Source organism: Pseudorca crassidens, chromosome 17 (genome assembly GCF_039906515.1).
Source record: "Pseudorca crassidens isolate mPseCra1 chromosome 17, mPseCra1.hap1, whole genome shotgun sequence".
In the NCBI taxonomy this organism is placed as follows: Eukaryota; Metazoa; Chordata; class Mammalia; order Artiodactyla; family Delphinidae; genus Pseudorca; species Pseudorca crassidens.
This window is the reverse complement of record NC_090312.1, coordinates 54,900,954-54,918,832: the sequence shown is the minus strand read 5'-3', so window position 1 is coordinate 54,918,832 and position 17,879 is coordinate 54,900,954. Positions and strand designations below refer to the sequence as shown.

At 32.9% G+C, this 17,879-nt stretch overlaps 1 protein-coding gene across 1 annotated transcript in view; it reads right to left on the bottom strand.

The window, feature by feature from the left end:
• Positions 1-845: 845 nt before the first annotated feature.
• The window catches only part of MMP16 (matrix metallopeptidase 16), a 358,158-nt gene continuing 341,124 nt past the window's right edge, over positions 846-17,879 (bottom strand). Inside the window, exons 9-10 of the mRNA XM_067711935.1 lie at positions 17,148-17,263; positions 846-10,546 (exon numbers count right to left, since the gene is read on the bottom strand). Coding sequence (XP_067568036.1) covers positions 10,212-10,546; positions 17,148-17,263 — 451 coding nt within the window. The 3' untranslated portion in view covers positions 846-10,211. The remainder of the gene's footprint in view (positions 10,547-17,147; positions 17,264-17,879) is intronic.

The window sequence follows — 17,879 nt, the reverse complement described above, 5'->3', positions numbered from 1 at the left end:
AGACAATTAAATTTCTGTGATTATCTTAGTTGCTCTGCTTCAGAGCTCCTCTTTTCTGTGTGCATTAAAGTTTATAATATTAAATTATTTGTGCACAGATGAACCTTGATTTTTGCATGAGAGAACACATTTTCTTTTATTCCCAATATGCTTTCCTAATTCTTCTTAAAATTCAGATGATCTTTTAGAACTATTGATACATATTAGATTTGCTTTCTAGGAAACACTTGTTCAAGCACTTGGTTACATGTACCTATTTGATATTCTAAGAAAATAATTTATTAAAATATTAAGTATGAAAATGTTTATCCTTACTCTTGTTTTATCTCTGTGAGTCAGTTCTCTATTCATGGCCACCCTTTACTATAGTCCTATCATTTAAAGAAAAAGAAGGAGGAAAAAAATCCTTAAATAGGATACTGCCAAAGACTTTTGATATCAATATTAACTCCTTTGATTAAATTTAGGACTTTAATCAATAAATTATACTCACTTATCCAAAATGTAATTTTTATTTTTGTCAAGTGGTAATGAAATCTTAACATATCCTATGTTCATGGGCACTTGCCTGAAATACATTTGATATAGTAATATTTCCTGCTTCTGTCCTTGGTCACAGTCATAGGCATCTAGGTAGCAGTTAAACAATTCTCCAGTTGACGTGGCCATTTTAATATACTTACTATTTCAGGCAAACACACACAGGAGATTTTGGCCTAAATTACTTTAGAGTTTGTACTTTATGTTTTATATCAATTAGGAAGACATAGATAGCAAAGCCTACTGCTATATATCACCATATATGTATGTATATCATCACTGAGTAAACCACAATGTCTATGAACCATTTTTCTGTTCTCTTATTTATTGACAGTTTTTTTTTTTAAATTACAACACAATGAATTGATGGTAAGTACAGAAGATGCAATAGTATAAAAAGCCATTTAACCCTTCCCTAGGTTAAGACACTTACAGCAGAAAAAAACGGCCCCACCCAAAATCCCCTTCTTGAATGAAAATGAAATAAATATAAATTAATAAATATAAAACAAATCACTGCACAGCCCTTAACTCTTTGATTGCCATGGCAAGAACCATGCTGATGATTCTAGCTTGTGACATTTGTGTAGTTAAAGGTTGCCGTAGCAGTCAAAGGGTTATAGCATTGTAAACATAAGTACTTTGTGGAAAAGTTCAGTCATGTTAATGGTCTACAGCGATGAGATTAATATTATGATCCCTTGACCTTTACTGACGAAACATTATAAGGAGTTAAAGAGATAGTAGCTTGGTGAGCTGTTACATAGACTAGTCAACCATTTTATTTAACAATGTGCTATGAGGCCTTGATTTACCAATAAAGGACAACTTGTGAATAATAAACACTGTTCAATGCATTGATCAATAAATCAATGAAAAAATTAATTTAAGCACCACAAAATTTTGCCTGATTATATCTGACAGTCATAATACACTTTAGCACCATTTATTTAGCTTTATATTTGTACACAAACAAGCTTTGTGTTTGTCAATAGAAGCTATCTGAAACAAACAAATATATATATATATATATATATATATATATGCCAGATTTAAGATGGTATAAATGTATAGAAACCTGTGTGGGCAAAAAAAATCACTAACAACTTGCAAACCTTAGAACTCATTCAGCAAATAAGTGTGTTATTTTTTTCTTTCCTTGCACACAGAAGACTACATATTATCAAAAATTTAATGAAATAGTGTTGAGTGTAACGTGAACAATACAGACACTTAAAGTTAGAATTTAATACTCTCTGCATAACTGAAAATATCAATAAGAATGAAAATAAAGGTAAAGTATTGTCTTAAACCAAAAGATAACAGCCTAAATATTTCATTTCCTAGTGTTTCTCTCTGCTTCATAGTTTAATGCTATTTAAGTAAAGTCTGCATTAATTTTATGCATTAAATCCTTTTAATTTCCCATAACTACAATATAGAAAAAAATGATTTTCATAAGAAGCTATAAAATGTGTATTGTTTACTCAAGAGACAACTTTTCTTTGCAATTGCTTGTATCTAATTCTGAAAGATAAATGTCTGTGCAATTTTTTAAAATATATATGGTATTTACTTGACAAACTAAATTTATGGGCACTTACCTCCCTTAATCTACCTAGTAAATATATATATACATATATATTTACTAAATATACTATATATTTCCAAATCTATATTACCAGATAGCTCATATGGATGGCATAAATTGCATTCATTATCATACTGATCCACTGTTAGAATCAAGATAATGTTAATATAGGTTACAAGTTTTAAATATCTTGAAGATAGGTTGCTACACTGACAAAGCAGGCAATTTTCTCTATGTCAATTAGTGATTCTTTTAAAAAACCATCAGTAGACTATGGACTGGTTAGATTTTGTTTTATTAAAAAATTAAGCTCATTAAAAGTTATATTAGCACAAAATTGAACTAGTAAACTCCAGTTATTTCCCTCCTATAATATAAAAACAAGATATATTGGTTTAAAATTATATATCTAAAAAAAATATTTCAAGACTTTTAAGCCTGAAGCAAATATTTACTGGTGAGTCTCTAAAACCCCCGAAAATAGAGGTCCACAATAGAAATGCTGATGCAGTCAAAACAAAGACAGCAAAAAGCTGCCACTATAACGCCGCTTAATCTCTTATTCTCTCATTCTTTTTAATATATATGTAATTTACACATAAAGGGAAATAGACCAAAGTATTGAGGTTTTAGGCATTCATGTACTCCTGATGTACCTTAAACAAAACACTGTATTATGGTATTTACTTTCCAGTATAAATTATTTAAGATACATTCACCAAAAGCAAACTTCCTTAGCTGGCTTATCGGTAGACAACAGCCTTCATACTCAGCATTTCACTTTTCTCAGGGGAATAGCTCTAGAAAAGTTAGAATCCAATGCAAGAGATTGGGAGTGTGTGAAATTTATTGGAACTAAATCTTTGCATGAAACTTGTTAAGGAAGAAAACTGAGGGGCAAACATATTTTCAGGATACCGCATACGATATTCAATTCTGGTTTTCACAAAGGGAAGGGAAAAACAAATCTGTAAAAAAAAAGGTGGGGGCTAGGTAGAAATCGAAAGGAATGCAAATATAGGCACAGACTGCACAGAACAACACAAAATAATATATCCCTCCCAACCACCTGTATTTAGGGGTGACAAACAGAACACAAACAAATAATTTCAGAACTGAAGGAAGAGAAAAATAAGGCACACAGAGCATACTTGTTTGGAAATAATGTTTGTTTGGAAATAAAAATGTAACTGAATTGTGAAATTTTTCATTCATGAATATATAAAGGAATAATGGATTCCACTTCAGATACAAAAGAAGTGACAAAAAGAACTAAAAATCTAATTTTACACAGGCAATAGTATATACTAAAGAGCTGTGAGAAGATAATAAAAATGTGGCCTCTGTGATATTTCAGTGGTAGCAAAACTATGACATTGATTTAAGGATTGAATCATTCATTCAAGTAGAGTATATTTTACCTTTGCAACTGGGTTGTCAGTATATAGAGTCGGAACAAGATCAAATTGGCATTACATAAGAGCAAATGAAACGTGTTCTAGTAACTTGTCAAATGGACAGCTCACACCAGGCTTTATTCATCTATATCTTGGCAAGGCAGGCCAACATAGAAACATACATTCAAATAAAGATGGCAAGTACAAGCAGCACCATATCCTATCCTAGGAAAAAGCATCGTAACATGCAGTCACTGAAGCTTCATCATGTATGAGGCATGTATAAAAAGGCCTGTGTCCAAAAGTATTTCTCCTGGGATCCAATCTAGCTACAGACCAAGTGCTATAGAAATGTTTATATTGTGAGTGATATTTGTTCATGGATAAAAACAAGTGGATAAGATACTCAAGAAATGTCTTTGTAAATCAAAAAGTTAATCATTTCATTCATGTTCACAATTTTCTCCTTCTGGTTTTTCTATATAAGAGTTAATAACATCTTGCTTTGAAGCTAAGTGGCCTAACATAATGCAATTTTCATATTTATATTTAATTGATTTTCTTCTTCCTTCTTAATGGCATATAAATCCAGCTCTATAGCAGAGCACATGGCAAAGTTATGTGAATCAGCAAAACATCCTAGTTTATGATGCGTTTGTCCTACACTGTCCAGTATGCTCTTGAACATAAGGATTCGTTGAGTGCAAACTTGAACATTATTCCCAGTCCAATGTTAGTATAAGACTCATTTTAAGACATGCTGCTCTTTAAATTGAAAAAGCATAGAATCGTCATAAATCTTCAGAATTATCTCCCATACTTTTTTATACTTATTATGCACTAACCATGAGTTACTGGCTATGCCTTCATTTTCCTTAAGAGCTTTAGTTATGAGTGCCTGAGGTGCTGCATTACAGCACTCATGATCTTATACCCTTACTTAGTATAAAGAATTAGCATTGTTCTAAAAAATAATGCATGACATGTCCAGTTATAAGCTCACAGTTGTGTTTAAAAATTGAAAGCTGATACTTCAGTATCCTACCAGGAAATTGACAAAAATTTTGCAATATCACATGTTTTTCACTCAATTTCTGTGAATTTGTCAAATCAGTGCTCATTCTTAGGCTTTATATACTATTGGTTTAAATTTCAAAGTAGATATATGTATAAAATGTTGGAAGAGATATTTGCAATTGGATGTTATTAATCTGACCTGGAAATTATCAGAATCATTTCAAAATTACACCAAAGTAAACAAATGAAAAATGATTTGAGTAGTACATGAAAGACAACGGTTACAATTAGATGAGACTAAAACACTAAGGCAACTTCTTTGCTACTCTGCCAAGTGTTTTGTGTTACATAATTATTGAGGTAAATTTCTATCCTAGGGACATGGCTTTTCTCAGGAGATTCTAACATTATATAGATCTTTCCAATTGAGGTTACTGAATATCTAACTTTGACATTTTTAGCCTAGAAGGCAATGCATGAGTATCACATGTGTTTATGCAGGGTAACAGCTAATGACCACTGTCTAATTATATACATTGATATATCACATACTTGTCACTAGTGTGAAGAGCCTGAAGTTGCATTGTTCTACTATTTTTATACTTGCTAAAGTAAATTTTCCAGTTGTATTAAGGAGTGCTATATGATGTTTTATATTTTACAAAAGACTCATATTTCCTCTTCTTTAATTTTCATAATATATGATAAATTTAACATTTAGAATTCATATTTATCATGTGGTGCTATGCCTGGTTGCTGCATTCTTTATTATGAAGTTTTTCTGCTATTTAGGAAGTTCTAATTTTTTAAATATAACTTCTCTGATGTAACTATGGTTCCCTACTAGGCAACATAGACTCTGTAACATAGATACATATGTTCTGGCAGTTATAAACTGTGATCACAATAAATCAATCAGGAAGGTGCATGAGATACAATGAAATGGTTAGATTTTCTAGTATTATTGTCATGAAACCTTGTGATATCATAAGATTGTACTCATGACTACTTATAATGGCTTATCTGAATTTAACATTTTTGGTTTAGATGGCATGTTCTGTTTAACATCTGATATTTTGGAACGTGTTCTTGAGAGAATCAAAAATTCAATCAACTCTGTGCTGTGTTTGCTGAAAAAGATTTCACCACCAGCCATGAGGTTGTTTCAGTATATGTTACAGTCTCACAGACTCAATACTATCAGTAAGCTACTGCCTTTATTAGTTTTTGGAAATAATTCCAAAACTTAAAAAGAAAAGGATTATTTTAATGAATTTTGTGTTAACTCAGTCTATTTGATTATAACATCCATTCCTTTTCCGGTAGCACACTGAATTTAGTCAATATGGCCACATTGCTTATTCTACTATAAGATCCACAAAGTGTGAGTGTGTATTTGTAGCATACTAGAGATAACAGCATAATATGTAGAAGTGGAAAGTATTATATTAGTTTCCCTAAGATCCCATATATACACATCATCCATGTATTGGAAATACCAGTGAAGTTGGACAATGTCCTCATCCACCACATTGTGTTTTTTAAATCACCCACAGAAAGTGAATAAAAACAAGTATCTAGTATATGAAACACACAAATTATATGTCAATAGAAAAAGATTACAAGCAATCTGAATAGTAAAAGTAACACTTGCTTGTTTCAGTAAATCAGTCTCTATCCTTTATTACTCAGTAATTATTTTTTGTAAATTATTACTTAGTAATTTATTACATCTGCTTCAGAAAAGTCTTGCCCTCTGATTTATAACAGAAGTTGTCTTTGCTAGTATCATATAATGTTCTCTAATTTATGCACGTTACCTTTGCGATTGTAAAGAGCATCTGTATTCACCTGTTCTGATGCCATGTCAGAAGACACTTTGTTCTGAAACAGGTCAGTAGTTAAATTCACAACCTCTTCCACAGATCTGATGTGGCTTAACTGCTTTGTAGAGAACACAGACTGATTGGCTGTTTAATACTTCATTCAGTCCAGTTAATAATATATAGAAAAATAATATTTGGCTAAAATTATAATATAGTTAATTTATGTAAGAAACATTACCTTGTTTACATTTATATTTATATTAAAGTAATGAGAAATAATGAAACAGAAGGTGAATTATTTTTTGCCATTGTGAATGTGTTTTCATTTCAATTTAGGAAACCCTAGGTCTGAACTTTCCATGCTATCAGTGATAGAATGTTGAAAAATATTTGATATGTTGTTTATCTCTATTGATACTGAACTTGTACATTATATTGTTTTATTTATTATTCACCTTGTTCTTGAATCACTATTCTTATGTGCTAGACCAATTAGTCACTCTCCCTTTCACTATTCCATTAGGATTGACATTTTTTCCCCAAACCCCAAGTGGAAGAGAAGTAGTAACCATACAAAGTGCCTGGCATAAAATAGGCAAATAGAATCCCAATGTTTGTGATTATGCTGTACTTAATATTTTCTTATCTCTTGTAGTCTCACAACCTGAAAATTTAAATGTTCTAATAAACAGAGAAACCATATATGCCTTTTCTTATCACATAAATCTCATCTCATATTGAGGAAAATATGGCCCAACACTTATCTATGACATTTCCAGAATTCAAGCATAATGACAGAGTCTTTCCCTTCTTAATGCTATCGTTATTTTCTAGCCCTTATATATTTATAGTCTTCTGATGAATCAGGATATTGTGACAAATGAGTGAAGAGGCAAAAGATTGCTTCTTTAGTTTCTTTCTCATTTTAGAGGAAAAAAAAAATCAATTTTCGGTGCAGGTTGATGGAATTCCTCAATGATTTACATATGTCCCCAAATGACATGGTTACTCATTTCAATCTTCAGCAAAATACAATTTCCAGTCTTTTTTTTTTTTTTCTTGGCATCAGGCCCTAAAAAGATTAAACCCTCCCACAGGCAAACATTGTATAAATGAGCTTATGTATATAGTTCTCGCTCCATGCTCAGTAGAAGCGACTCTTTATAATACCAGCATTGTCTAGAATGGAAGCACTGAAATAAAGCTACAGGGCTAATTCTTGTCCTCTCCCCTTGCTTTCTTGACCTTCACACACATAATCTCCAACATCTTGTCAAAATACAGTCTGCATTGCATAATGTTTTGCTGTAAAGCCATTAGCCATTACTTTTTTTAACTATCCTTTTTTCTTAGCCTTACTTTATGTTCAGGTTGTAAGAAATAACAATCTGCAAGGATTTGCAACATGCCCTCCATGATTACAAAATATTTTCCCCAACCAAAACATAAACATGTAGTTTAACTGAGAGGCATTCTAATTTTCATGCTATGTTGAGTATAAATACAAATTCAAGGCAGCCAAACCAACCATTTCCAAATAAGAATGTATACCTACACTCATTAAAATCATCTGGAAATGTGTATTATTAGCAAATGAGTAAGAAATTTTCACTAGTATAAAATTCCTGCTTTATATAAAAGCCACACTGGCCTTTCAAGTATTTTGAGTTTTTTTTCTCCCCATAGTTCTATATTTGTACTAAAATGATGAATTTAGACTTGAAATTATATTAAAGGAAAATTAAAAGTCACTTCTACCTATATGGCATTTTTAAAGTGTGCGTGTAAAGAGCAAAGTGTCCATCTGCAGATCCACCATCAACACTCCTCTCTCCACTCTAAGGAAACAGCTCATGCTTACTAGGTTTTTAGAGAACAATTAACACTCCAATGGAGAAGCAACACAAGACTTCCTCTGTTTGTGCCAGTTTGCAAGTTAAAGGTCAAAGGGCAAAGACATAGAACAGGACTCTTCAAGGAAAATTTTCACAGAAGACAATGTTTAAGTTTTTGTTAATGACAGTCAACAGATCAATAATCAACTTCAAGGCAAGCTGTTCATTGTTTCAAAAGCTAATCCCCTCAAAAGCTGGCTTTCACACAAAGCCAATGTCTGACTCATGGGGTGCATTCGTTCTGACCATCTCTAATAAGTTCACAGCCCAGTGGCTGTAAAGCCTTTCACTGCAAGAAGCAGCGCCTAAAAATCAATTAAGAGGTCTGTCAGTTGCTGACTTTTCTCTAGGAAAAAAATATTGATACAAACCTGCTCTGCAGGTCACCTGAAAATGACAATACTGCTGTTAGGACAAATTACACTCAACAATGAAATGCTTTGGTGGTCTCTTGGCTCTGTCAGCTATCAAATGGACGGCTAAATGCCAGAAGCCACACTAACCCTTTGAGAACTATGGTTGACATGCGATAGAGAGCTAATACACTGGAGGATATTCATGCAATCTCAGAGTCATCATTTTAATTCATTCTTTAGATGGCAATGCTAGAGGTGTCTTCCACGGCAAATTGAGTTTTCATGCAATGGATTTTAAAACAGAAATTGTGTTGTGTGTTGTGCCTAACAACAACAACAAAAAAGACAGGCTGTTATAATCAGTTGTTCAAATAAAATTTCACTCTTACAAGATATTTAATAAAATACCTTTTTATTTGCCAGAAAATTTTTGGCAAGTAACATCATTTCTGTTTGTTATAAATGCATTTATGTAGTAGTGTGAATCAACTAAAAATTACATGGGGTTATAGGATATGTTTTAAAAACCTGAACTTCTTAAACCTGTGCCTGTTTTTACCATTGCCCAGTTCAATAATTTACCAGATCATAAGACTCTGAAAGCTGATTTGATAGTTCTCAAAGGGTTACACCAATGTATTACTAGTGTCACATATCCTTATAAAATAACTGTCACTTTAAACCACTTTAAAGACATACTGCTTTTTGCTCCACTTATAATGAATATTCCTGACAGACCCATGGAAGGCCTGGGGCAGTGGCCTAATACAACTTGGGGAGATTATCACAATGATGTAGGGGTAAGGTGGCAGGAAGGGGTTTAAAAACACTTCAAAACAATTAAAATGTCCCATTTGAATATAGCTGTGAATATAAATGCGATGAAACATTGAGAACATAGCTGAGAACAGCTGTATAAAATGAAAAATGGATGTAGTATTAAGGCTGTTACAATATTGCAGATATTTTGGCCCCTTGTTTGTTGGAAAATGGCTGTCCCAACAGTCTAAAGTCCTGCATGTGTATTCCAGGTCTCCCACCTGACAAAAACGAAGCATAGGAGACTGTCCATAGCAGTCAGAGAACTATCTTCTTTGGAGACAAAGCTGTTTTGGGTCTTCACACTTTCCTGAACGTTCAATTGTGGGTATTTTGTTTAACCTTTTCTTTTTCCTTGCTGTAAAGCAAAAATTTGTGGGTTTTCCATTTTGCTTTTTTCCCCCAGAAATGGGCTCAGACATCAGAAAAAAAACATATTAGAAACCTTTAAGAAGAATCTTTTCTTCTTTTTCCTCTTTAGGTAATCCTGAAAATTTACTGGGCATTGAGCGTGCAGAGGAAAGGCCTAGAACTGAATGACAAAAAAAGACAAAGGACTGAAGAACGGCAGGTACTGTGCATCATGGAAGCTTCCCCATGAGTGCGTTTCCATTCATGTGCAGGACCAGCAACCCTCTGGGTTTGAAAGGTCAGCCCCAAATCAGGCTGCCACAAGCCTGCTCCTAGCTAGGAAACAGCATAACAGCTCTTGTCTTGAATCTCAAGTTATCACAAACTCCTAGAAAAGAAAGAAAGGAAAAATCCCTACATCACACCCACTCTTGCATAGAGCGTTTACAGTACAGTATGTGGCGGGGTGTTCCTTTCCTCTTGAACTGGAACACAGTGTAAACCAATACAAGGAGGCATAAGGCCAAGATGCAGGGAATGACAATAGCTATGGCTTTCACAGTGCTGGCTGTGTTGTCCAGTTTGATGACAATGTCTACATCATCTGGTGGGCTGTGTCCTTCTTTATCTCTGTCTGTTGGTCCGTCACAGCCCATAAAATCCTTGAGGATGGATCTGGGATATCCAGGTTCTACCTTGAGTATCTGGTTGTTGAATTTCCAATACTCCTTTCCTTTGTAGAAATACGTAAAGCCTGGTGGGGGGAAAACACACACACACAGGAACCACTTATTTGTAAAAGTGTATATGTATAGAAATTTAATTAAATAGGATACTTAAAAGATGTATGTTAAAGCCACTCAATTTTTGTAGGAAAACACTATTCCCAGATCAGCTGTCTATTGAAATGGATCTGGCACTTGTCCTCCAGAAACTGCGCCCTCAAATGCCTAGGGAAAGCTCAGCTGAAAGAGAGAAATAATATTTGCACAGAGTTGTTGAAAGACCATGCTTTATACATCTACTCTTAGTCTACACTGCAAAGAGAACTTCATACTGTTGCTCGCTTATAGGATTGCTGGTACAGAATTACACATTAGTGTGAGAGTATCAACCTGTATTGAAAGATGCCGAAACAGCCTTATAAACAGAAGCCCTGTTTGCCCTCATGCAGCTATTGAGGACATTGTGCAATATATCATAAGGAGGCGTCTCCATGAAACACCTCAAAGGAAATTTCTAATCATCTTAGCATCAGGAATAGTTGTACTCCTCCTAAGGAACAAGTTTGTTTTTGTCATTTGGAAAAGAAATCACAAGAAATCATAAATCACGAAACTAAAGGTGATTTCCTTTGTATGCTAAGAATTTTAATAAATACGTATTTATTGTATTTTGTGCAGTAACTTTTTTCAGCTCTAGGTCATGCCCATTTTGTCTCTTCTTTTGTCCTCATTTTTTAACTTTCTTATTTACTTAGCTTATGTTAAATTTTTATCACCTAGCTACATTTTACAGAAATTCTAAAGCTATTGTTAATCCTTTTAGAGTAAAGGATGAATAGAGTATAAATAAATCTATAATTCTATCTTTAATACTTCCAACTAACATATATTTCATGGGGGAGGAGGTAGTATGTAGAAGGCTCAAGTAACTTAGCAACACATATGATTTATGTTCCAAAACATTATGGATGCAGATAATAGATTTGTAAACTTGTGACAATTAAACTATAAATATGTGTTTTTCTTAGAACTATTCTCTTAACTTTTGTTTTTTTTTTTCCTGGGAGCAAGCCCAGGTTTTTCTTTCTGTCCATATCTCTTTCATGTCAAGTTTCTTTGTGACTTTGAGATAAAATTCAAGAAAATAAGAAATGTTTTAATGTTATAATTACTTAAAAACTATATTTTGGGAGATGTCTAATTTTGAATAGTATGCCTATTTTTGAGTTAATAATCATAAATGAGGGTTTTTCCCCTTCATTATTGAGTACTTATTATGGAAGAATCACTGTGTTAAAAACTTAGTAAATGGGGCTTCCCTGGTGGCGCAGTGGTTGACAGTCCACCTGCCGATGCAGGAGCCTGTGCTCTGCAACGGGAGAGGCCCGCGTACCGCAAAAAAAAAACAACTTAGTAAATGACATCTTTTAATCCTCATAAACACTCTGTCAGGTAGAATTAGCTACCTATACTTTTCAGGCAAAGATACTGAAGCTCAGATAAAATGATATGCCCTAGTCATGTTGAAAAAAGGATTTAAATCTTGGTCTAGCTTTAGAGCCTGAATCTTAATGATTTTTCTAAGGCCAGGTCCTTTAGAGATTTTTGTCTTTTCACAAATACTCCTTTGTTCAACATCACAGGTGGTGATAGACAGCACTCCTAAATCAATAACAACAAAAAACTCTGACATCTCTCAAAAACTTTCAGCTAGGATAGACCATCACTTCAGGTCACTTCATTCTAGAAATCATTCTGTTCAATGCCATGAAAATCAGCTATTGCTTTTAGTTTTGAAGGGCAGTTTTTCAATCAGAACAACTTGCCAAGTGAAAACAGGTGTATGTAGATTCAAATTTTTCTGCATGCAGGAAGTTGGTATTTGATCACGCTAATGAACTCCAAGGTAATTACCCAACAAGCTTGGATAAACAAACGTCGAGGGCCTGCCAAATAAAGTGCATTAGATGATTATAGTTGAATAATGGCATTGATCTAGAATGAAACAGACCTTCCAGACAGGTGAATGTACTTCTTATATTTGTAAACTGGAAACCAACAGCTGGAAATGTCCTCATCTTTAATGTTTAGTCAAAGCTAATTACTAAGAAACTACTGGGTATCACATAAAAATTCAGAAGTTTCCATTTTCATATTTATCATGTCTGCAGGCCAAGTTCTATACTAACACACTCCATATACAGTAGAATTATAGTTGGCTGAATACACTTGTTAGAGGTAAGAAGTCTAGTCAGCAGGAGTTAAGAGAATAAAAGTAATTGAAAAGAAGTAGCCTAAAATCTTGGTAATAGAAATCTGTCAAACATTGATCCTGAAAAATTCATCTCATTCAATAATTTTTTAACCATTTATGAAATATTAGTGGGTTGAAGAAATGTTTATATACTCATTTTTTTTCTTTTGTGAGTAACTTTGATGTTATAATCTTGTAGATGTTATGCTTACTAAGAGTAGAAACTTCAGATGAACTCACCTGAAGTATCATTTTTGAGAAATTCTGAGGTAGAAGTCAGTTAGGCTGTAATGAATTATATGATGACTTTTTTTTTTCCTTGTATTTGATTGGTTTTCACTGGTGACTGTTCTATTGCTTAGTCCTAAAATGTAAGGAGAAATTGTCTACCATAGTTGCCTTGTTATAACTTCATAGAAGATCCTGCATGGCAGTGCCTGTGTGTTCTCTGTTTTCTACTATTGTATATTTATTAGTAAAAGTTAATTAATGTTTAACAAATGTGAATGAATAACCTGGGTCTTGTGATAATATTTGTTTGAATCCCACGTGTAGATTTTAACAGAGAGTGAGGGTCGGGGTAGAGAATTAATACACCAACAGAATCAAGAGTAAAACTAGTTTAACAGGCTAAAAGTGGAGCTATAATCAGTAAAATAAAATGCAGCAGTGTTAAAGCAGAATCTTGTATTAACCTTAAAATTGCATTTTCTAAGGAGAGAATATAGAATACCTAGGAGGCAGGGCTTGACAGCAAGTAACTTAGAGATTTGAAGGTGGGTAAATGCAGTGATTATTTACTACAATTTTAGTATAAGTTAAAAACTCATGCCATTGTTTAAAACACTGTCAAAAGCAAGAAGAAATAATTCATATATATATATATATATATATATATATGACATAAGTTAAATATCATTTGGATTATTGTAGCTATTTTCAGGGGCTAAAAATAAAGAAGAAAATAAGAAAATTGTTAAATTAAGATGGTTACAGGTGAAAACTGGGATGATGATGGATTAGAAGCTATATTCTGAGAAACCCTAAGGTATATCTAATATGACAAAATGAAAAATCTGGCCTGACATGACAGATTGTCAATTACCTTAATGGTATAATGTAGGAAAAGATGTTTTAATTTTTCCTCTTTGGAGAGAGTGCATTAGAGAAATTCAGTGAGGCTAGAATGGTCTAGTTTCAAACCGTAGACATATAATATCACCACTTTCATGATCATGAGTAAGTTAATTAAACTAGCTGATGCTGTTTTCCTCATTCATAAATAATTATAAGTGAGGTAAAGAGGTATTTGTGTTGGACAATTAAATTAGATAACAAATTTATGTAGCACAACTGATAGATGGTGGGAAGTCAGTAAATTGCACCACATATTCACATTTCATTGGCCAAGGTGGCAGAATTAATATCAATAGGTATTATAGGAAGGCATATTCCACCTTAATATGAAAACATCCTTCAAAAATCTATAGCTCAATTTTAAGCTTCTGGGATTCTTTTTTTTTTTTGAAAACTACCATAAGGAGAAGATCCCTAGGAAGAAATTCCTACCTTGGTGGAAGGGTGAAGAATTAGAGAAAACATTTCATTGTTTTATCATCTCTGATTTTATGACCATCAAGTATCATATGCATGGACTTATCCTTATAGGGAATTACTTTGAGTATATAAATTTATTTATATTTATATAAATATAAGTGTGTTTACTCAATAAGTTGAACTTGATCTTCTATAAAAAACATAAGGGAAGAAGTTGTGTAAAATTTGAATTCAAGGTAAAAAACACAAGCATGAGATTTGAATAGAGAACTAAAAGTAGAGAATTTGCTATTGGTAGACTATCTAGACTAAGATGTTCCAGATTGATTAATATCACTACCCTACAGAACAAGGGTTTCAAACAAATAGGAGATCTCCTTCAATGCAGGGAGTGAAGGTTTAGAGTAATGGAAGGGATAAAATTAATTTCAACAACTAATGTTTATTGAATGGTTACTATGTACCTGCATTTGAGAGTTTACACTAGAGGGGATAAGAAACAGGCATATAAATGGATTGTTGTAATATGAGATTTTGAGGGCAAGGGATGGTGTACCAAAAAGGATATTCAAGGATTCCTGAAAGATCAAAAGTGAGCTCAATGTTGAAGGATATCAAAGAAAGGGCTGGACCAGGTAAGGTACAGAAGACATAGATGTGTTGAAGTTTCATCTGTATTTTTTTGTCATTTGTAAGCACTGGTTTTTCCAACATTCTTTGTTTTTTGCCAGTATTTTACAAAGTTATTCTTTGCCATGTGAAAATAAAATATTAAATTCTGAATGTAAGGAAACCATTTATACTAAACAAATATTATTTTCAGATGGACAAGAATATGAAAAATCATGGGGCAAGATGCAGCCAGAAGATTTTTTTGTTATCTTTATATAATTATGATTTATTTCCAGAGAACCTGAATCAAATCTCAAATTTTAATGGACTTACAAATAGAAACAGGGAAAAAAAAAACCAGTTAATATGCTAAGGAATTAAGGTTATGTGTACTTTTTCAATCTTTTGAAATAATTATTACTTATTTTAAAAGTTATTTTTATTATAAAAGTTATATTCATTTTAGAATATTAATAAAGGAAAGAAATTGAAAAAAATTTTATCAAACTTGCTATACTTAATCACTGGTAAGGTCGTGGCTTAATTTTCTTTGCATATATTTTTGTATAGTGTGTGATAACTTTTATTGAGGGCAGTCTAGAGCAGTGGTAGAACTTCTGTAAAGGTAAGCTAGAGCTGGTTTTATCTGGACTGAAACAACCCCCTTTAATCTAACCTCAAGAAATCTCCTCTCCCCCTTAGATTCTTAGTGACAGCTCTAATTTTAGGGGATCATCTCAGTTTTCTGCTTTCCATGTGATTATCTTTCATGTTTTTTCACTTCTTTGTCTTCTGCATCTTCATAGTTTGTGGAGTTTTTTGCCATATATTGATATGGTTTTACTGCCTCCAATTTGACTGCATTGTAACTTTATTTTCTTATTGATTTCCTTTTTATCTCAGACAGATATGTTTCATCTCAATCTGTCCTCTCCTGTGGATTTCTGCTTTTGTCACATACAGGCTATATATTAACTTGGTCCTTTAATTCTCTGAACCAATAGAATACACAAAAAACTATAATTCCAGTAAGTGCTATAATCAGGGCTTCAAGGTTCTTTTTGACTTAGCATACAGTGTTTTACTTGTGGGATATCCTTACACAGAATGTAGTATAAATTACATATAACAATGGTCAAAACAATGGTCAAAACACAGTTTGTGTTTTATTTTTCTGATTGCTATCATCCTGGGTGTCAGTTCCTTCAAGCTTGTACTCAGTGTAAAGCTTTCTTAAACTCTGGCAATTTGCTGATGATCAGCCATTGTTTTCAGTGGGTGGTGTCAATTTTTCATTTTCCCCTGTTTCTTCATTATTTTTTTCCAATATTCCTCTCCAAGATGCATTTAATTTTCCTCTTGCAAGTGATGTTTATTTTGTTCTTGTTGCATATATGTTATAGATTTTTCATGCTATTTAGGACCCACATAATGTATTATTTTCTTCTCATTCTTATTATAAATCATCTGAGAGAGTATTTTCTTTTTCTCTGTATTTCAGTTTGATGTCACTTTCCTTTGTTCTGGAATATTGTGTATAAATTTTATTTTGAATTATTATTATTATGGTTTATTTCTATTTACTAATCCCTGAATGTGGAGAGAAATGTTCAAACTTTACCAACAGATACAGAAGTATTGATTACCCATTGCTTGGCTAACTTCCCTTAGGATCTTGCTGAATCCCGAATCCTGAGATGGAGAACAAGTCAGGTCTGTGATATGTTTCTGTTATTAATCAATCATACATCTACTCTAGCCTTACTGTATTGAGCTGGGATCTTTCTTGTTTGCTGACACTATAAGCCAAAGGTACACATGAAAAATTATAATCCTCAACATGCTGTACAATCCTCAGCCCACATTTATAACATATCTTCTTTGTGACCAGCTCCTGTCCCACATACGTCTGTTATTATTATCTTTACATGAATTTTAGTAGAAAATAGGTGAGGTTACTTCAAAGGAATTAACACTCTTCATTTTTAAAAAATACTTTTTTTTTCTTATAAACTAAAATAGGTTGAGGTTAAAAAAACATCTTGAGCATAATATTAAATATAAATCTATGAAGGAAATTTTATATAAATGTGATATGAGATAGCCCTAGTATGTTACTTTCTAATCATTTAGCATAGTGAACAAGTAGGATAGATTATTCAAATACTTAGTAAGCTCATGAAATATATAATGCACATGTTGCATACCATTTTCTTTGTGCACAAAGGCTCCCTGAGGAGATTCGGGGATACCTTTCCAGACTGTGATTGGTTTGGGATAGCCAGGATCCATGGTTTTCATTTCTTCACTATATCTCCAATACCTGAAAAGGATAAATAAACAACAACAACACATGCATAGAAAAGACAATTATGTATACAAACAATAACAGCTAGCTAGCATTCATTAAATCCTTGCTGCATGCTACCTATGTACTTGTTAGTGATTTAAAGAACTGATTTAAATCATGCAAAGACAGTGTACACAATTTATTCTGTTTCCTTTTTAGAATATGCTAAAAGTGGATATTTTATTTTATATTTATTCAGTCTGCTAAAAATTAATTTTAAAACTCTAGCTAAGCATAGTTACAATTCAAAAGGGTATCACCAACCTATGTAGAAATCAGAGGTTTTCATGATTTTTAAAAATCTTACTTAGGCACCAGAATACATCATTTGAAATAAGCATAATCTTGATCCATTTACCCATTCATTTATTTAACAAATATTTATTGAGTACCTACTGTGTTTCTAGCATTACTGTAGGTGCCAGTGATACAACCTTGGACAAAACAGACATGCCCCAGCTCTTATCAATCTTATATTTTAGGATATGTAGAGATTACAGGCAAAAAAAAAAATGTCAATAAGTGCATACTATCATAGGAGGTGGTAAGATCTATTAAGAAAACAAAGCAGGAAAAAATACTGGATAGC